Source organism: Penicillium expansum (genome assembly GCF_000769745.1).
Source record: "Penicillium expansum strain MD-8 chromosome Unknown contig104, whole genome shotgun sequence".
NCBI classification, from domain to species: Eukaryota; Fungi; Ascomycota; class Eurotiomycetes; order Eurotiales; family Aspergillaceae; genus Penicillium; species Penicillium expansum.
This window is the reverse complement of record NW_015971228.1, coordinates 13,053-32,975: the sequence shown is the minus strand read 5'-3', so window position 1 is coordinate 32,975 and position 19,923 is coordinate 13,053. Positions and strand designations below refer to the sequence as shown.

At 49.4% G+C, this 19,923-nt stretch overlaps 7 protein-coding genes across 7 annotated transcripts; 3 read left to right on the top strand and 4 right to left on the bottom strand.

Moving 5' to 3' along the window:
- Positions 1-214: 214 nt before the first annotated feature.
- Positions 215-847, bottom strand: PEX2_033750 (EMI1 family protein; the record flags this gene model as incomplete). The annotated part of the gene is made up of 1 exon (XM_016740650.1): positions 215-847. The coding sequence occupies one exon, from the start codon at positions 845-847 to the stop codon at positions 215-217; it is 633 nt and encodes a 210-aa protein (XP_016601452.1).
- Positions 848-1,162: 315 nt separating this feature from the next.
- yme2 (uncharacterized protein) lies at positions 1,163-3,651 on the top strand (the record flags this gene model as incomplete). Its single annotated transcript, XM_016740649.1, has 3 exons — positions 1,163-1,238; positions 1,291-3,036; positions 3,095-3,651. 3 exons carry the CDS (start codon positions 1,163-1,165, stop codon positions 3,649-3,651), a joined length of 2,379 nt encoding a protein of 792 aa, XP_016601451.1.
- A 541-nt stretch (positions 3,652-4,192) lies between these two features.
- Positions 4,193-11,346, top strand: PEX2_033730 (Dihydroxy-acid/6-phosphogluconate dehydratase; the record flags this gene model as incomplete). Its single annotated transcript, XM_016740648.1, has 13 exons — positions 4,193-4,443; positions 4,495-5,956; positions 6,250-6,646; positions 6,715-6,926; positions 6,998-8,047; positions 8,427-8,478; positions 8,541-8,698; positions 8,753-8,904; positions 8,963-9,915; positions 9,965-10,099; positions 10,157-10,288; positions 10,345-10,640; positions 10,693-11,346. 13 exons carry the CDS (start codon positions 4,193-4,195, stop codon positions 11,344-11,346), a joined length of 5,904 nt encoding a protein of 1,967 aa, XP_016601450.1.
- A 262-nt stretch (positions 11,347-11,608) lies between these two features.
- PEX2_033720 (uncharacterized protein) lies at positions 11,609-12,671 on the top strand (the record flags this gene model as incomplete). The annotated part of the gene is made up of 2 exons (XM_016740647.1): positions 11,609-11,879; positions 11,941-12,671. The coding sequence occupies 2 exons, from the start codon at positions 11,609-11,611 to the stop codon at positions 12,669-12,671; spliced, it is 1,002 nt and encodes a 333-aa protein (XP_016601449.1).
- Positions 12,672-13,130: 459 nt separating this feature from the next.
- Positions 13,131-14,563, bottom strand: PEX2_033710 (putative tetracycline transporter; the record flags this gene model as incomplete). Its single annotated transcript, XM_016740646.1, has 2 exons — positions 13,131-14,423; positions 14,495-14,563. The coding sequence occupies 2 exons, from the start codon at positions 14,561-14,563 to the stop codon at positions 13,131-13,133; spliced, it is 1,362 nt and encodes a 453-aa protein (XP_016601448.1).
- A 953-nt stretch (positions 14,564-15,516) lies between these two features.
- PEX2_033700 (uncharacterized protein) lies at positions 15,517-18,044 on the bottom strand (the record flags this gene model as incomplete). Its single annotated transcript, XM_016740645.1, has 7 exons — positions 15,517-16,214; positions 16,300-16,813; positions 16,889-16,916; positions 17,000-17,303; positions 17,611-17,753; positions 17,856-17,887; positions 17,949-18,044. 7 exons carry the CDS (start codon positions 18,042-18,044, stop codon positions 15,517-15,519), a joined length of 1,815 nt encoding a protein of 604 aa, XP_016601447.1.
- Positions 18,045-18,300: 256 nt separating this feature from the next.
- On the bottom strand, positions 18,301-19,687 carry PEX2_033690 (NUDIX hydrolase; the record flags this gene model as incomplete). Its single annotated transcript, XM_016740644.1, has 2 exons — positions 18,301-19,147; positions 19,212-19,687. 2 exons carry the CDS (start codon positions 19,685-19,687, stop codon positions 18,301-18,303), a joined length of 1,323 nt encoding a protein of 440 aa, XP_016601446.1.
- Positions 19,688-19,923: the final 236 nt, after the last annotated feature.

The window sequence follows — 19,923 nt, the reverse complement described above, 5'->3', positions numbered from 1 at the left end:
CGAGAAATCCCAATCATATGAAACCATATAGTGTAGCAAGAAACAGCCTTTAAAGCGCTATTGCTGTATGCGGATCCGCAGGGTCCTCCGTGACCATCGAACAAACGCCGATACGCAGAGGAAATGGAGAGTATCATATTATACATGAGTAAATGAAACAAAAGGGTGTATATCTACATATCGTAACAAGAAGAGAAGAGAGAAACAAGGAACATCATGAAGCCGCCTGTTCCGCCTGTTGTTTCGCTACTTCATCTTCAGCCTTCATCTCCTGCCACATTGTGGCAAAATCTCCCTTGAACGAGTTTTTGGCTGGGTCTAGACGCACATCCCAGACATCCTCACTGCTGGGGCCTGTCTTGTACTTAATCGCTTTCTTCCGGTTGTGGTCTCGGATTTCTCTCCTGCGTAAATCTTCCGGCCAAGTTCGTGTCTTCATGCACAGCCAGAGATTATCCCAGTGATCACTGCATGACCGTAGTTCTCCATATCGATAGACATTCACAAATTGGCCTCCGAAGGACTGACAGAAGAAGGCGTAATCGAAGGCATTGCGGCAGGACATGGTATCTTGGTAAAGCGACTCGGGAGAGATGGGTGATGAAGGTGTTTGGGATTCTGGTGACGGATTGCCATCGGAGGTCAGCCCTGTTCGTTTTGAGAGCGACGCATCCTCAGCTCTGAGATCGGCCAGGATTTGGTTGAACTCCAAGTCGGCTTGTTCGTCGGGGGTCAAGGTCTTCGATGGTGCATTCTGCTTTGGTGGTTCCATGGGAATTGTGGAGGAAATATCCTTGGGAATTTCCTTGGAGACATCCTTGGGACTTGATCCCCACAGCCAGGCCATTTTGGTTTGCGAGTGGAAAGAATTGGTGGATCTATCGCGACACCTTGAAATCGCGAGGTTATCTTTTCGCGGTAATCAAGATGTCATGTGACTCCGATAACCAGTCACGAACCGACGTCATTAATTTGGCAAGTTGATTTACCTCACTTGATCACTCTTCCAAGCTTTATTTTTTGCTATATTCGGTATGTGTCTATGATCAGGATGAGATCGACATCCTTATCAAAAGGTCCGTTGGCCGTTTGGTCTACGACACGCTCCCATATTAGCGCCAATGCGTCCCGGGGGTGGAGAGCTCCGCTTTGGGGACGCTCGATGATACGATGCACATCTTCTATCCAGTCGGGACATATTTCGGTAGGAAAAAACGAAGGAATTATCTATGTCAATAGTGAGTGCCAAGTTATGGCAAGCTATCATGTCTATCCATTAACTAGTTCTAGATATATTTCCGCACCGACTACAATGGCTGCTGCGGGGACCCCTCAGCCATATTCAGCCTCTCGAGAGATTTTTGACACGAGTCAACAACCCAGAACTAGCGGCGGCTGAGCCGACTCGTATTGTCCAACGAGCTTTTCCAAGAGATCTAGATCTGGAGATCAAAGAAGTCGTGACGAGGTACAAGGAGGGAGGCGCATTCGTGAAGTATGCGCTCAAGTCGGATATTAGCACCGAAACTATCCAAAATGCAATCAAGGAGCATTTGAAAACCAATCCCATTAAGCCCTGGTTCAATCCAATCCTGAAAGTCGATGCAGACCTTGTTCGCGGAACGCCGTGGATTGAAGACCTCTATCGAATCCCAAGCCAGACCTTAAAGGTGGAATTCTTGCCAACTTCCCCAGATAATTCAGCGGTTGAGTTAACTCAAGAGTCCCTATACTCAATGTTTCGACCTTACGGCAAACTTCTGGACATCCAAACACAGCCCTCAGATTCGAAAGTCGAACCACGATATGCAATTCTGCGATTCGAGCGCCCTCGGTTCGCCGTGATGGCAAGAAATTGTATGCACGGATTTATTGTCTCTGAAGAAGCAGGGGGTGGCAAGTCCGGCACAAGGTTCAAGATCAACTACGAGCGCAGAATCAAGTTGTCTATGATCAAGGATTGGATTTTGAATCATCCAAGGCTAGTGATCCCTGCGATAGCTGCTCTCATAGCTACTATCACGGTCATCATCTTCGATCCAATTCGCACATTCTTCATCACGCTCAAAATTAAGTCTTCGTTCCAGAGTGAAGAGAATGCAGTGCTGCAGTGGGTCCGCAGACAAGCCAGTAAAGCGAGCATGTTCTCATTTGGGAAGCGGAAGTCGGACCCGCGAGGTCTAGCGGCTATCTGGGAAGACCGACAAGCAGAGATTTCGCAACTGCGAGCCTGGTTAACGGAGACCGCGGAGACATTCATTGTTATCCATGGTCCTCGGGGCTCAGGGAAACGAGAACTGGTTTTTGAACAAGCTCTGAAAGACCATAAGTACAAGGTCATCATTGACTGCAAGCAAATCCAAGATGCTCGGGGCGATACATCCAAGATTTCGCGAGCAGCCGCTCAGGTCGGCTACCGACCGATCTTCTCTTGGATGAACAGCATCAGCAGCTTCATTGACCTTGCTGCACAGGGGATGATTGGCACCAAGGCTGGCTTCTCCGAGACGCTAGATGCGCAGTTGAGCAAGATCTGGCAGAATACTGGTGTCGCTATGAAACGAGTCGCCTTGGAAGGTAGACGAAAGGAGGACAAAGATTTCAATATGTCCGAAGATGAATACCTGGAGGCTCATCCCGAGGTGAGACCTGTCGTTGTAATTGACAATTTCCTCTATGATGCGGATGATAGTGTCGTGCTCGACAAACTTACTGAATGGGCGGCTGGTCTGACATCTGCAAACATCGCCCATGTCATCTTCTTGACGACTGATTCCTCTTTTGCAAAGCCACTGAGCAAAGCCCTGCCTAATCAAGTATTCCGCACAATTGCCTTGGGTGACTGCTCGCTCGAAGTTGGTCGTCGTTTCGTGTTGAGTCATCTGGATGCAGAGGCAGGTGATGGTGACGATGAACAGAATGCAAGGCGCAAAGAGACGCTTCGTGGCTTGGATTATTGTATCAAGGTGCTGGGTGGTCGAATTACTGACTTGGAGTTCATGGCCCATCGCATTGAGGCCGGAGAGACCCCTGAAGGTAAGTTTGCATTTTATCTTTGGTTCTTGCCTTGAGGATTCTACTAACCATTGTATAGCTGCTGTGGACCGTATTATTGAACAGTCGGCGTCTGAAATCCTGAAAATCTTCATCCTCGGAACAGAGTCGATCGCACCTCAATGGACCCGTGAACAGGCGTGGCATCTGATCAAGTCTATCGCACACTCTAAGGATGGAAGCCTGTTGTACAACAAAGTCCTCCTCGACGATATCTTCAAGGACAACGGCGAGGCTACTCTCCGGGCACTCGAGCAAGCAGAGCTCATCTCCATTGGAACCGACAAAGGATTTCCACGATACGTCAAGGCAGGCAAACCTGTGTATCGCGCTGCTTTCCAACGTCTGGTTGCGAACAAGACCTTGCAGGGTCGCCTTGATCTGTTAATTCTCTCCCAGCTTATTGGCAAAGAGAATTCAAGCATCACGAAGTATGAGGAGGAACTGCAGGTACTTGGCTCGCTTCCAAAACACCCCTGGGAGCTAACTTCACGGATTGAGTGGCTTCTGCGCAAAGTCCACGGATCTCAATCGAAGATTCTCAAGTATGAGGGTGAAAGTGCTGCCTTGTCAAAGGGTTTGCAGAAGGAGAATTAAGCTTTTAGCTACTGTATCAATCTCATCTCAATACTACACTCCATTACTGATGATACCATGGGGCTGAATCCAGTTCTTTCTTTGTTTGACTCATGTTTTATAACCTCCAATTTACATCATATGGGTATAGATCTGTTGTCGGGTTTAATAGGTAGTATAAACGTAAACCAAGCGATATCAACTTTAATTCGATTATTCACAGTATTATCCGAAGACCTTCTATCAGGATATAGAAAGAAATCGCAATCTATTTTGAAAAGATTGAAAATCAAAAGAAAATCACCGACCAAAAATAGAGCATCTCATCGGGGGCCCCAGTCTCTTGAGCTTAGTCAGCCAGAAAAAGACACCCTCCGTTTGCCATCGTGTCCCTTCACCCTTCACCTGAGGATATATTTAATTTTGAAAATCTCTGGAGTGAATCAATTCGAATTGTCTGTCATACCATATTATCTACCTCGAGCCCTTGAGTGGGTGCTGGCGCTGTAAAACCGTGTTATCTTGCATGACAGGGTTTGTTTTGGACATTATTTCGATCACAATGGAGAGATACGAAACTTTGAGTCTTGTACAGGCCATCCGTGAGAAATATTTCGGTGTAAATTGGTCAACGGTTTTTGCTATTGTGGTGTTCGTATGCATCACAACCCGGATTATCTCGGGGCTTCAAAGTCGACGTGAGCGAGATCCTTCAAAACCACAGACGGTGCGACTAGCACCTTATTGGTTTCCCTGGATTGGGCATGGCCCTGCCTTCTTATGGAATCATGTCACTTTCTTTACAAGAACTCGGTTGGTATTACACTACATTGCCATTCTACGCACCTGCTAATAAGATTCTAGGAAATCCATGAATGAGCCTGTATTTGGTATTTACATTCGCGGTGTGAAGCACAATGTTGTGGCTTCTCCATCTATGATGAAGACTGCTTTATCTGTCAAATCTGCTACAACACACAGCCAGGTGCTCGATCAGGCTCTGCATAACGTCTTTGGCGACCGCGGCCTCATCCGCCATCTGGATATGGATCGTCACCAAGGAGTTAGCGACAAGGCTCCTACCATTCTCAACGAAGAAGCTTTTGTCGCCGAGGCTTCGTCTGCTATTACCCGCTTGGTGCAACGTGAAATGCCGAATCTGGTGAGCTTCTGCCGGAGCATTGTTGACCAATATCCCTGGGAGCGTGGCATCAGTGGAGTTGAACTTCCCGATGAAGGGGACCAGACAGTTTGCGAAGCCAATTTGTTTGCACTTGTGAGCAATTTCATTGGTCACGTCACTTCTACTTTCCTGATGGGTGAGGCGTTCGTGGAGAATTTCCCTAATCTCTCAGAAGACCTTGGAAGACTCGACGATTGCTTTGTGACATTGTTTCTTGGCACTCCTCGTTGGGCCCCGCATCCAGCGGCTTCAGCAGGGCATGCGGCTAGTGACCGGCTTTGCCATATCTTTTCAGTCTTTCACCGAGCTTTTACTGCGTGGGACGATGGGATTGATCCCGGCATTGAATTGCGTGATCTTGATGATGTCTCTGAACTGTTCAAAGATAGGATGCGGACTTTCCGCAAATTGGAACTATCTCCAGGTGCCAGTGCTGCAGGGCACTTGTCTCTGTATTATGATCTGATTGAACACACGACTAAGATCACTTTTTGGACAATTACTCATCTCTATGCCGAGCCTTCACTTCTCGATCAAGTCCGCAAAGAGATTGCTCCGTACGTGGTGGCTTCCAGACCAACCCGTGAGGAAACGGGGTTCCCCTTTGATGAACCCCCTCGTCTCTCTCTGGATATTGAAAAAGTACTCACATCTTGCCCGCTATTCAAAGCGTGTTACTATGAGACTGTGCGCCTTCATTCAGCAGGAATATCATTCAACAACCTGGCGTCCGATGTGACACTTTCCGAGTCGGCAGAAGAAGCCGCTTATGGTCTGACGGAGCCCCGTACATACAAGATTGCAAAGGGCGAGGATATTATTGTGCCCCATGGTGCCTATTACCACGATGCTCGATACTTCTCAAACCCGGAGCAGTATGATCCCCTACGGTTTCTCGTGACTGATCCTGCAACGGGAAAACAACGAGCTGATTCAAACATCCTCGCTCCCTTTGCGGATGGATTGTATGGATCGACAAACAATGGCTTTACTGAGCGAGCTATCTTGACTTTCACTGCTGGGATTGTGGTCTTGTGGGATATTGAGCCCACAAATAGTAAATTCCTCTCAGTTCCAGGGCACAAGACTAGCTGGGGGGCTTTCCGACCGACCAAAGAGCTGCGAGTGAAAATGAAATTGAGGGTATAGATTTGAAGCATTGCATTGGCATTTTGTTAAAGAGAGAGAGCTTAATAAATTTAATTTCATGACCATATATTCTATATACTTACTTCATGTACTTCATATACTTCATATACTTCATACATTCCATATACTTCCTCGGCTCGGATTAATATCCGGATCGGCCTTGCACCGATGACACCATCCACTAAGAGAAGGGGAATATATAAGTCGCCTAATCAATGTGGCTACGGTTTCTCTGTAGTCTTGAAGGATTGTTTAAAATCGAAGAATAATAAAATATGGACGAACAGAATCCCAATAGGGACTACGACCTCACAACCCCAATCATATCCACAACTGGACTTCGCCAGGGCCTGACATCCTATGGAGATGCCCATTTCTCCCTCTTTCTTCGAAAAGTGTTTATCAAGGCACTCGGATATTCAGAAGATGCGCTATCACGTCCAATCGTGGGTATCATCAACACTTTCTCCGGGTTCAATCCCTGCCATGCCAATGTGCCCCAGCTTATTGAGGCGGCCAAGCGCGGCGTGCAACTCAACGGAGGACTGGCGATCGAATTTCCTACCATCAGTGTTGCCGAGTCATTCTCGCATCCAACCAGCATGTTCCTGCGGAATCTTATGAGCATGGACACGGAGGAGATGATCCGGGCTCAGCCGTTGGATGCTTGTATAATGATTGGGGGTGAGTTCTGAGCGTTTTCTTTTAAAATTGATTCCTGTCAGGTGGGAATAGTCGCTGACAGAATCTAGGGTGTGATAAAACCGTTCCTGCTCAGTTGATGGGTGGCATCTCTGCCAACAAGCCAATCCTACCACTGATCACCGGCCCAATGATGCCAGGAAGCCACCGCGGTCAGCGTATTGGAGCCTGCACTGATTGCCGAAACAACTGGGCGGCTTTTCGAGCGGGTGAAATTGACGTCGAAGAGATCTCGGCCATCAATGAAGAGCTTGCTCCAACTGTATGTGCACATGCGTTCTCATCAAATATGGGGGACATTTAGCTTGCTAACCACAATGGCTACTCAATTAGATGGGGACATGTGGTGTCATGGGGACTGCTAGTACAATGGCTTGTGTGACTGCTGCGTTGGGAATGATGCCGCTTCGGGGTGCAACTGCACCAGCAGTATCATCCGCACGACTGCGAATTGCCGAGGAGACTGGTGCAAATGCAGTTTTAATTGCAAAGTCCAAGAGAAAGCCACAAGAAATTCTGACTAAGGAATCGTTCTGGAATGCCATCACAGTGCTCCAGGCTATCGGGGGTTCGACAAATGCCGTTGTTCACCTGCTCGCTATTGCAAACAGGCATCCAGAACTGCAGGGAGTCATCACTTTAGATACTATTGAGGAGATTGGCCGCAAAACCCCGCTGTTAATTGACCTCAAGCCGAGTGGAGATAACTATATGAATGATTTTCACAATGCAGGAGGCATGATGGCGCTGTTGCATGTGCTTAGGCCTTTGCTCCATCTTTCTGCTCTGACAATTACTGGGCAAACTCTGGGTGAGGTTCTCGATGCGTCCCAATCCAAGCGACTTTCCTTTGCACAACAGATTATTCGGCCAATGTCGGATCCTTTGTTTCCCGCGTCATCGTTGGCTGTTCTGCGTGGCAATCTTGCCCCAGACGGGGCGGTTCTCAAAGCCTCGGCCTCAAAATATCGGCACTTACTCTCACATACTGGACCGGCTGTAGTATTTGAAAATTCAGCTGACCTTGCTCAGCGGATCGATGATCCGAACCTTGTTGTCACGAAGGACAGTGTGCTGGTCCTGAAAAACATCGGCCCAGTGGGCAATCCAGGTATGCCAGAGGCTGGTCTTATACCGATTCCAAAGAAGCTAGCAGAGGCAGGAGTTAAGGATATGTTGCGGCTTTCGGATGGTCGAATGTCAGGGACCGCGGGTGGAACCATTATCCTACATATCTCGCCTGAAGCTGCGCTGCCAGAGTCACCATTTGGCGTGGTGGAGACCGGCGACTTGATTATCTGCGATATCGAGACTAGGAAGTTGCATTTGGAAGTTTCCGAGGCAGTATTACAGACTCGAATCGAGAAACGCAGACAGAGTCTTGTAAGAGAGACACAAGCAAGAAAGCAGAGGAGAGGCTACCGCGGGTTGTATGAGCGATCGGTGAATCAAGCACAAGAGGGAGCAGACTTTGATTTCTTAACAGCAGGAGGTGCCAGCACGTAAAATCTATTTCTGATACAAATTCAATATTAAACAATAGGACCTTTGATCAATCGAAGCTGGGAATGTCTAGAGGAAAGGGGGCCCTTACCCTGAGCCCTGAGCCCTATCTCATTACCCAATCGGGTTAAATCAATCAAGGCGCGTAACGCGGACGCGTCTGACCTTGTAGATCCCTGGCCATTTGCGATCCACCAGATTAAGATCGAACGATGCTCCAGACTTTCTAGTTGCAACTTGATTGAATTATCTACGTCAGGTCTCGTTTGCAATGAGTTTCGACCCTCTTCGCCCACGGGGGCGCCCAGCCCGTAAGTCAGGCTGATGACCTGGGGAGAATTCAATAGTTACTGACAACGCGACTTTCACATAGACACGCCTGGCACAACGATACTGGCCTACACACCTGACGGACGACGGATCATTACTGGTGGCTCTAACTCGGCAATTCGTATCTACACGGTTGGCGAAGATGGAGAGCCCAAGACCATCGACGAAGGTGTTGACGCGCATTTCGGCATTGGTGCTACGGTATGTTGGAACGGAAGACTCGAGATCCGCCGAAGGAACTGACAGGATTGCTAGAATCGGTCTTTCATCATGGGTGCCGAGGATGGAACAGTCTGGAAGTACGACATTATATCGGGCAAGATGCAAAACTTGCTTGTACGATGCGCTTTACCGGTCCGGGACATTGCAGTGACGAGAGACGGGGAATGGGTTGCGGTAGCAAGCGAGTGAGTGTTAGAGGGATTGTGCCAGATACAGGATTGGATGCTAACATTGGTGGACTAGTGAGCTCACAGTCAAGATCGTGAAAGTCGACGACATGACACAAGTCAAGTATCTTCGGGAACAATCCAAGGGAACGAAGCATGTCACATTCGATCCCAGTGGCCGATATGCGACAGTATCCGGCACAGATGGAATCCTCTATATATACTCCATGCACGAAGAGGAGCCGGAGTTAGTCCGCAAACTCGATGGAGTGATTCGACGACTGGAGCCAGATGCCGAGGCGACATCGAGAGCAGTATGGCATCCGGATGGTACTGCATTTGCTTCTGCGGAGGCGACCAGAGATATCTCTATCTACTCAACCTCGGAGTGGAAGAAAGAGAAAACATTCACTGGCGGTCATACCGGCGACATCACGGCCTTGAGCTGGGCCCCGAACGGATCCCTTCTGGCATCTGCAGCAGCAGATGGTTATATTGTGCTATGGGAAGCAAAGACGCAAAAGATATTGCAGCGATACGACTTTGGAAATGTCATGAACCTATCCTGGCATCCGACTAAGAACTCACTTTCATTCACAACTTCAGACGGAGAACTTTTTATTTACGATAACTTTGTGCCGAAAGATCATGAGTCTCTCCTGCAGAAACCGCTGCAGGCTGCTCCTATCTTGCCCGGGCCTCTGGGCGAGATCTCCAACAATGTTGGGCGAACCACGCTGGCAGAGCGATCCAAGGAGGCCATCCAGCGAGCGGCGAGAAGAGGAACTCCAGACTCGCTGGATGACATCCTTGGTGGAGATGACCAGATGATGGATTTCGTCGAGGATGATGATGGGGCTGGCTATGCCGACGAGGAACTAAACTTGTATGGCAAGCGGCCAAACGATCATCTCGATGATCTCGGTGGCACTAGTAACAAGCGCCTTTACTCTGGGTTTGAGAAGCCCAAGGCCCATCCACCTCTTCAACCCGGCAGCACACCTTGGGCCGGGAGTAGGAGATATCTCTGTGTGTTCTTGTTCCAACTTCCTTGAAGTGAATTTGCTAACTAGCCTAGGCCTGAACTTGACGGGAGCTGTCTGGACGGTGGACCAGGAGACACATCACACTGTTACTGTGGAATTCTATGACCGAGAAGCTCATCGAGACTTCCACTTCACTGATCCATATATGTACGACAAGGCTTGTTTAAGTAAGTTTCCCGCTTGTCTTGTCTTTTTGTGTTGAAAGTTTGGCTGACCAAGTATAGATGACAACGGAACACTGTTTGCCAATAACCCTTCGGATGGTAGTCCGGCCACTATCTTTTACCGGCCACACGAAACGTGGACTGCACGAGCGGACTGGCGGACTGAATTGCCCGAGGGAGAACAAATTCGAGGTAAGACTTCAAATTACTATACCCAATCTAAGCATCCTACTAATGCTCGTTATCAGCTCTGGCACTCAGCGATTCATACATTGTCGTTGTCACATCAAAGGACTACGTTCGAGTGTACACTCTCTTTGGAACTCCTTTCAAGGTGTACCGGCAGAAGAGCCAAGCTGTGACTTGCGCGGCCTGGCGTAACTACATTATGAGTATTGGAAACGGCCCTATAGGGATTGATGGCCATGCAACTTTGCGATACACGGTGGAAAATGTCAAACGCGACGAGATTTGCCAAAACGAAGACACTGTCGCCCTTCCGGAAGGGGCTTCTTTGCAGAGTGTTTTCTTCTCCGATAATGGGGTATGCGCTATCAAAACAGAAGAATTGAATACGGAATTAACCGTCTTCTTAGGATCCCTGTATCTATGACTCGACTGGCGTCCTACTAGTTCTGCAACACTGGCGCACACCCGGCCAAGCCCGATGGGTACCACTCTTGGACACGAAGCAAATGGCCCGTCTCGCGGGAGGGCGGAAAGAAGAGACATACTGGCCAGTGGCTGTCGCACAAGACAAGTTCCATTGTATCATTCTCAAGGGTGGCGACAAGAACCCTTACTTCCCGCGGCCGTTGCTCAGTGAATTCGACTTCCAGATCCCAGTTGCCAGTGCTCCCCCGAAGGATTCCAGCGAATCCGAAGACACGACAGCCGAGGGTGCCCGTTTCGAGGAATCATTCGTACGTGGAAACGTACTTTTGTCGCTCTTCCGCGACCTTCTCTCGTCGACCAATGCGACAGCAAGCCAGCGCTCTGACTTGGCGCGGAGGGAGCTCGACTTAGATAAGAACTTGCTGCAGATGCTGGCCATTGAATGCAGAGAGGGCGAGGAGCGTGGTATGAAGGCGCTGGAGCTGGTGGCCTTGATGACGGATCGCAATGGTAAGATGCTCGAGGCGGCCGCTAAGGTTGCGCAGCGTTATGGACGTGGCGTTCTAGAGGACAAGATCCGCGATCTGGCTGAACGACGTGTCATGGGAATGGGAGACGATGATGAACTGGCTTGAGGATGGAAGTTTTACGAATAAGATTCAAAATTAGTCCCAAAGGTCAGGCCTGTAAACCTATAGACCTGTAGACTTGCAAAACTGTCATATATTGTACTTATTTGGTGAAGATATAAGTTGTATAAAATTGTATACCAGAGCATCGTGATTGGCTCCCGCAATGTCATTTTCCCCGACTGCCCGATTCCGAGCAACTTCAACCTCCCAACGTATCCACATGGCTTGATAACATACTAAAATCAGACTGCTTCTGAAATGCAGAATGCTGAAGCTGGTCTCTCTGCGCACGTCTCTTCCCAATCAGCCGAAGAGCCCTGTCTTCGGCAGGCTTTTTGCTTCGGTTTCGCGACAGCGACTAGCGCAACTTCGTCATGGCCTTCTCAATGAGCCCTGGCTACCTCCAGCTCCAGCTCTAGCTACACCTCTACCAACCACATACTTCTCCCCGGCTTGGGTACGGAGAGAGCAATGGGAAGGCCCTCGGAAAACCGATCACAAACCGCCAGATGAAAGAACCTTGAAACTCGGAAAAAGTGTGTACTCACTATCTCCTCTCATTTTCAAAAAGAAACACCGATCAGCTAACGATCAAAGCTTTACGAACCCTCTCACCCCTCTTGCCGACCATCTTGTACAACACCTTACCCACTGAAATCCTCGCCCCGAGTGTCAACCTTCACCTGTTCCCATCCACACACCCACACCTTCCCACTGTCAAAGGACGCACACTCTATCGCGCAGCACTATGGACTGTTCCGGTGGCATGGAGTAGCGTACCACTAGTCGGCAATGTGAAATTGCAAATTATCAGCGAAAGGATCGTACGCGCGGGGACGCTGCTCGACCCCACGCATCACGGCGCCCACCATGACTGCGGCGATGAGCGCCTACTAGTACGATGGAAAACCGAGCCACGAACGGACAGTCGTCCCTTCCATGGTCCAGCCTCTTCGAATACCAATTCTACAACCTCGAAAATTACCCCATCCTCACAAAATAGCCACCTCTCGGCTTCCACGAACAGCACTAATAAAGGTTTGAGTGTCCTTCTTGGTGGTGAAGAGCCTATTTTCAAGCTATCAAAGGAAGAGCAATTCACCGGTATCTTTATCTTCTCTTTCGATGAGGAGGGTCGCATCCTGACTCACACTATCGAGCATGCCGATGAAGCGGACGGCTGGGACCGAACTGCTAAATTCGTGACTCTCACTGACTGGCTTATTGGCAAAGCACGTGGCTCGTTGGACCCGGCTGTCAATGCCGGACTTGCTATGGCGACTGGTCAAAATCATGCGCTCGTTTCTGGCAATGGCCGGAGATCGTGACTGCACCCTCTTATTCGATATTACCTCTAGTGAATCTTTCATCGAATGAAAAATCTCCAGGGCAATTGAAAGAACGGACAATGACCGGCGTGTTCATGTATTTTTTTTCTTATCCAAACCTCTTTTTGGTTCAATGCGCAACGGCGTCTGGTTATGGGCGTCGAGGGATGCGCTGTTTTGATATTGAACTCCTCTCTTTCACTTGACCTTGTCTGCTGGCATCCTCGAGACATACTATCACCACTCTTCTGTACATTATACCCTGGACTAAACAAACCAGAAAGCTAATAAAACCACATAAATGGAAAATTCAAACCAAAAAGAGGGAGATGGAGAGACTTTTTGACACTGATACTGTTCTCTTCAAAGTTTGAGATATAAAAAAAGGCGGCAAGACATCGTGAACCATCTTTATATTAAGTAGGCTTCTTATAATGTTTCTATATGTACCTATGTGGATTATTCCATCTTTTTGTGCACAACAGGCGACTTCAATAAGCCGAAAGCCGCAACTGTAACAACACACATGGCGAACCCGCCAGCAGTATAAGCAGCCTCACGGCCAGCCCACCAGAACAGAGAGCAGAATACAATAGGGCCAGTCGCCCTACCAGCTTGTCCCCACCCCCGTAAACGACCCATGACCGCGCCGCGGTCTGCGTCCTGCGCCTCGAAGCTGCCCAGGCTGTTTAGTGACGTAACAACTGTCGCAGTCGTTACTGCCAGCAGAGCACCGGCAGCATAGAGACCCGAGGGCGAAGAAACACGAGCAAGACAGAAGAACGAGATGGTACAGGCCACGACACCCGCACGGAGGGTGATCAGCGGCGGGAGACGGCGCACCAGCGTACCCTGAAGGAGGGAGGCAATCAATCCCATCAAGGACAAGAGCCGTCCGTTCAATGCGGCGGGACTGGCTGTCGTGGCTGATCCTGCGTAGAGCGTTGTAGTCAAGAAAGGGAGAGAGAACTCCAGACCGGAGAAGGGGAGTAGGAAGAGGAAGTGGAGGGCATTGAGAAGGACCGGGCTGTTTATATGGGTGCGCTTAACGGGAGCACTGCTCTTCTCTTCTGTCTTCTTATTCGACGCCTCACTCTTCTCGGCGGACATACTCTCGCCCTCCATCTGAAGCGTCGTCAAGCGGGGATGCGTCTCGGGCAAACAGGTCCAAAGATACACGGTCTCAATAAAGATCAAAACAAAAGACACAATTGCAGCAACAATGAACGGGTTCTCGGCGACCATATTGATACTGCTGAGCGCCGCACCCAGTGCCGGCCCAAAAGTGAATGCGACACTGAAACAGGCCCCAATCAATGCCATGGAGGAGCCGCGGCGCTCCTCATCTGTGATATCCGCCACTATGGCATTGGCCATTTGCACATTTGCTTCGCTTAGGCCGCCCACAATACGACTAGCGAGGAACATACGGAAGTCCGTGGCTGACACCCACAGCGCAACGCTTAAGAGGTTGCCAAGCATGGAGGTGAGCAGGGCACGTCGGCGGCCATGGCGGTCAGATAGGCGGCCTATGACGGGTGCAGCGAAGGCTTGGAGGAGGGAGAATAAAGAGCCAAGGGCTCCACCGAGGAGTACGATGTCATAGCGTGAGTCAATGGGGCGTGCGAAGGAGTTCTTGTAGGCGTTTAGGTAGTGGAAGATGCGGTTGAGGAGGGAATCCGGGGACGGATCTTGTGCGCGATAAAACGATAGCAGCGAAGGGAAGAGTGGCAGAATGAATGTAAAGGAGATCTGAAGATATTGTCAGTCTGAGTAAATGTGATTGTTGGCTTAGAGAAGTTAGCTTCCAAGGTTGATCTTACCAAATCCAACAACAGTGACAGTATCAACACCTTCAGCACCTGTTTACGTTGGGCGCCAGCGATGGCCATTGTTGCTGGCGCCGTATATAGAATAGAAGATGTAATGAGATTGTAGAGAAGCCAAAATATGAAGAATGACAATGATCTCGAGAAGTTGACACTTGTACAAGTGTACAAAGAGTACAAAGATGTATTTATCAGATTGAATACGCCCACGCCAAGAGCTCCACTGGGCGTATGGCTTACTTCTCTTGCCTATCGTGGTTTAGCGTCCTGCTCTGAAACCGAGTTTCATCCAAAAATGCGCTAGTAATTAAAGAATACGCGTATTTCAAATTTCAATCGTATTCGCTTATTTTCGTTGGGTCATGCATAATTGTTCAGCATTTGATTCGGTTCCTTGTAATAGCATTACATTACGCTACTGCAAGCCAGAGGTAACTCTGAGAAACCCCCCGTTTCCTCAGCCGAGCGGGATATCACATCACGTGATAAAGTCCACATCTTGGACACATTTATACTAGTAGCTAGTAGTATCATCTACCATTGACTACTGCTGCTAGTTTAAGTAGTAGACCTTGTTTTTTTCGAGTGAAAGCGGTCCATACTGAAAGATAATGTTATCTAGAATAAATCTTGGAAAGTAATGGTGCACTCATTATGATCAATTTCGATCTATGCCCGACCTAAGCCTGTCCACCGGTCCGTTCACAAGCGCCGATAAAACAATTAGCCATAGAATACATATGTATGTCGTGGGAGAAGCTCTCTGAGGATCGGGAATATGCACGCTGAAAAAAATCGCAGGACATGGTCAAGAAGACTTTGGCAAAGCCAGACGAAGAGATCAAAGTGACTCTCCGTGAAGAAAATTCGTTGCGTTCGTGAGCCATCACATCGGAGCAGAAACTGCTGAGGCCAGTCCCGAGAAGACAGACCCAGAAATCCCTCGTTGGAACAAACATTTCGAGACAAAATCTCGAAACCAGCAGGTTCCAACTGACATCCTAGGATTGCCACTCTTACTCGCTGGAAGCAGGGGCTTCCGCCGAGCCAGAGGCAGGGCCGCTTGCGCTGCCTCGACCACGTCCGCCACGACCGCCACGTCGTCCACCGCGTCCACGGCCCTCACCGACACGGCCCTCGCCAGCGCGACCTTCGCCAGCGCGGCCTTCACCACCACGGCCTTCACCAGCACGACCTTCACCAGCACGACCTTCACCACGGCCCTCACCACCACGGCCCTCACCAGCACGCTTAGCGTCATTTCGGCCGCGGCCACCACGCTGTCCGTGGCGGCGGCGTCCACCAGTCTTGGCACCATTCTCGCCCTGAGTCGAAATATCAGCGCCAACGGAACCATTGTTCAAGCCCGCATCAGCACTAGCGGGAGTAGCCTGGAGGCCAGTGTCGGTCTCATCAGGGTTGCGAGGAAGCTTGACCCATTCGCTGCTCTCATCGGAAGTAGGAGCCCAGGTTTGCTCCGCAATAGAGTTTCCAGCATCAGAAACCAGAGTCTGCGCAGGAGGGGCCAGCTGATCAACTTGGGAAGCTGCGGGCTCAGCCTGAGTGCCGAAAGAGGTATCTTGGAGCTCGGTCAGTCCAGCGTTGGCCACGGTAGGGTCGGTCGTAGGGTCGGTTGTGGGGGTTGCCTCTGATGCAACCTCGGTAGTCTCTTCGGGAGGAGCGAACTTGTCAGATGCTTGCTTCACGTCGCCATCTAAAAAGATCTAATGTCAACAAACACATTCAATGATATTTGGCGGGGGTGGGGGCGGGGGTGGGGTGAGGGATTCATTACTGACAGGTAAAATCAAGAGTGGTCCCCTCAACAGCATTGACCTTCTCATCGGCACCCTCAGCAATCTTCAGCAGCGAATTGACTGCAGACTGGTTGCCAGCATACACCTCGAACAGAACACCCTCGAAAGCCCGGCTCTCAGTGGTGACGGCATCACCGTCACGTCGAAGGATGGCCGCAGCGCACAAGAATTTAGTCACGGTATAAAACTGCTGGTGTAGTGCTTTCTTGGAAGCCTCAGTTGCATCGGCAATGGCATTATTACGGACAGCTTCGAGCTCTGCCTCATGCGCCTTGACAAGCTCAGCCTTCTGGGCAACCAGACGGTCCTCGTATTGGGCAGCGAATTGCTTGTAGTGACCAATCTGCTCCTCAGCCTGGGCAATGATAGCCTGAATAGTAGGCTTCTTAAGGACCTGGGCCTTTTGGTCGTTGTTGATTTTCTTCTCCTCAATCAGTTCATCAAGCGACTTGTTGGGGTTTTCGGCGATGATGGCGTCGACTTTGGCAAAGGAGTTCTGGGCAAAAAAAAATTTGTTAGAAATATATGAAAAGGAACAATTGAAAGCAAAGAACATTCGGTAATGACTCACCAACTTCTTCACGGCATTGCGAAGTGTCCTAAACGGGGCATACAGTTAGCTCACTTTCACTTGCGCATAAGCAATAGCCATGCAACCAGGTATAAAAAATCTCAAACATACTTCTGCAGCTCCTTGAGATAGCTACTTTCTTGAAGATCAGAGCTAGGACTCTCAGGATCCTTGGAGACGCTTGAAGCTCGGGAGCCCTTCTCCTCCTTGAGCTTCTGGGTAGCGGAAGCGGAAGGCATGATGGGAATGTGGGTAACACAGATATTAAAATATTTCCGAAAAGCTTGTACAGGAGTGGAATGAAGAATTAAACGTGATAACGTTGAAGCAAAGATGGGTGTTATGAAGGAAGAATCAACATGCGGGTCGGGAACCCTTTCTTGGTCGGTGTGGCCCACTGGCTTTGGGGCAGACTCTCTTAACGCGTTAGCACGCGAGTTGAACAATTAGGCAAACACAAATCTGCTCTATATTGTATACATAGTATCTATAAATGCGCAATTTACTAGGTGATCGATTTGTTACTTGATCATTTCTTCCATTGTATTGCCCCAGGGTATCACATTCACATTCGCCAGCGCCATAATATCACAAAAGTATCCCCAATGCCTTCGTCTTTCAAATACATGCTAGGCAGGTCTTCGCCATAATGACATATGAGGTTATATCCTAGACTCTTCTATCCCTGGAACTTGCGCAGTGTTTTCTAAAGGAACCCATACTTGTCAGCTGTTGGTTCTCACGAGTCTTCTGGGGAAGCTCGTAGATCGACTTCAAACGCACCTCGGTAACTTTGCGCACGGTATTCGCTGAGATATTCTTCTCTCCAGACTTGCGCGATTGAATCGATGCCTCGCGCATTAACCTACAATGTGTTAGTCCATCGCCAGTTCAATCATGTCGACGAGAGCGCGAATCGGAGGGTTGCGACCGATAGACCAACCCACAAGGATAAATGGAGACGCACTCTTGCATGAACAACATGTAGTCTAAAAAGATCTATAAAGCTCGTATTAGCCACTGGAGAACAGAGAGGGTTCATATCAGGATGACCGCGTACCAGGATGTCGGCATTCTTGCTCACACTCCGATTGGAGTGGGCTTTGACAATGCGCTTGACTGTTCCTCGTGGGTAAAGTTTCTGAGCTGCTGCCATGACAAGTGAAATATAAGAGATGGTGAAGCGGAAGATGGTCGTGTGCAATGTTCAATGTTCAATGTTTACCCCCCAAAAAGGATGTGGGGAGCTCTCTAATCTGACATACCGTAATGAGCTGTTTTTTTTTTGGGTACAGATTATGTAATTTGGTATTTGTATTTCCGGCATGTCCGAAACATGTGATTTGAGGTCATACGATATAAATCTTCATTATTATATGCATCTTTATTGCTGTATATTGCTAATGTACACTTCAACGCAGTCGTCGAAGAATTCGCCAGGCTGAGACACCAGCAATTGAACCAATGGCTACACGCCAGGCCAGGAAAACCCAGATTGCCATGCGCAACTGATCATAATACCCACGCAGCATGATCCCAACGGCATAAGAAGTCCCATCTGTTGCTTGGTCTGTCGGACCATAATATCTTCCCACCCCAAGACCACCGATGCCCACTTCATTGTGATCATGTTCAACATTCGTCTCCTGTGTGACTGGAAGTGCGGCCGTTTCGTTATCAGCGGCCGTGTTAATAGGACGAGCACCCGATCTCACATTGAGTGCATTACGCTTCCGCAGGTTATAAGTCACAATGCTTACAATCAGCCGCAGATCAGGCACGGTGAATGTTGGATATTTCCACAACTGCACAGCCTGATGGGGAGGGAGCATATCCAAGAAGTCAGCCAGGATGCCGAGAGTGAGACCCCAGAGGAGTAGCGGACGGGCAGTATCGCTCGAATCCGCTTGCCCACCCAGACACCATTCCTTGAAGCGCTGGGCCAGGGAAGGTTTAGGTGTATTCTCTTCAGGAACAAACCCTGGAGTTGTAGTGCATTGATTGGTTTCCGACGGGAGGAGCCTGACAGCGGAGAACTGCATCCAGCCCATCAGAGACCGAACTGCAAGACGGGTCAGAAACCCGCCTTGTCGAGCGAAGCGCTGCGACATATCCACATATTCCACAGTACGCAGCGAGGGTGATAGGAGGGCGCGCAGGGGAATCCAATGTGTCGATGCTACTTCCGTGGGCTGTAATCTAAGGGTCGGGGAGTCACTGCGAGTTGTGAGGAAGACGAAAGGACAAAGAACCATCAACCTGCCATTCAAGTCAGTAATCCAGTTCTCAGCGGCGAGAAAGTGAATGAATGGGGTATTCGTACGGTTCGGACCCCCAGCTGGTAGTAACCACACGCTCAGGGAGATTGCCCACACTAATAGTATCCTCCGTTGTCAAATCCAATCCAATTTCCTCTGAAGCTTCCCGAATAGCTGCAGCTTTATCATCTGCATCTTCTGGGTCTCGCTTTCCGCCCGGTAGGGCAACATGACCAGTCCATCGGTCCCCCACGCGCGAAGCACGCTTAATGAACAGAACCTCCGGTTCACCATGCTGGACCCATGGCTGTGAAAAGAACTCATCTAAACGTTGTTGAACTGGCTGAGAAGCATCTTTTGTGGGGTTTGAGCTGGGCCAATGGTCATAGGTTGGTCGTACCCGAATAATCAAGGCAACCGAGGCGCGTTTCTTGCAGGTTGGGGGGTTTGGTACGTAAGGATAAGGATGACCATGTAGCTCGGCTAATACGCCATGCAGATGATGGGACAGGCCCGGAGTTTGTGCAGACTTGGCCTCCATCAAGTTGTGTATCTAATATTTCGATGTTTAAGGGACCTCGGGATCCTTGGATTGTGGAGGATATCGGTATCGGAGAGTCCATGTGCACGTGCCTCTCTCTGGTCCCGACGTTGGCGATATCGGTCTAGCCCGTACTCCCATACTGTCGTACTGTAAGATAACATATAATACCGTCGGAACAAAGATTATACGACCAGTTAGTACTAGCTAGTACGAGCTAGTCGTCCACTCATCCA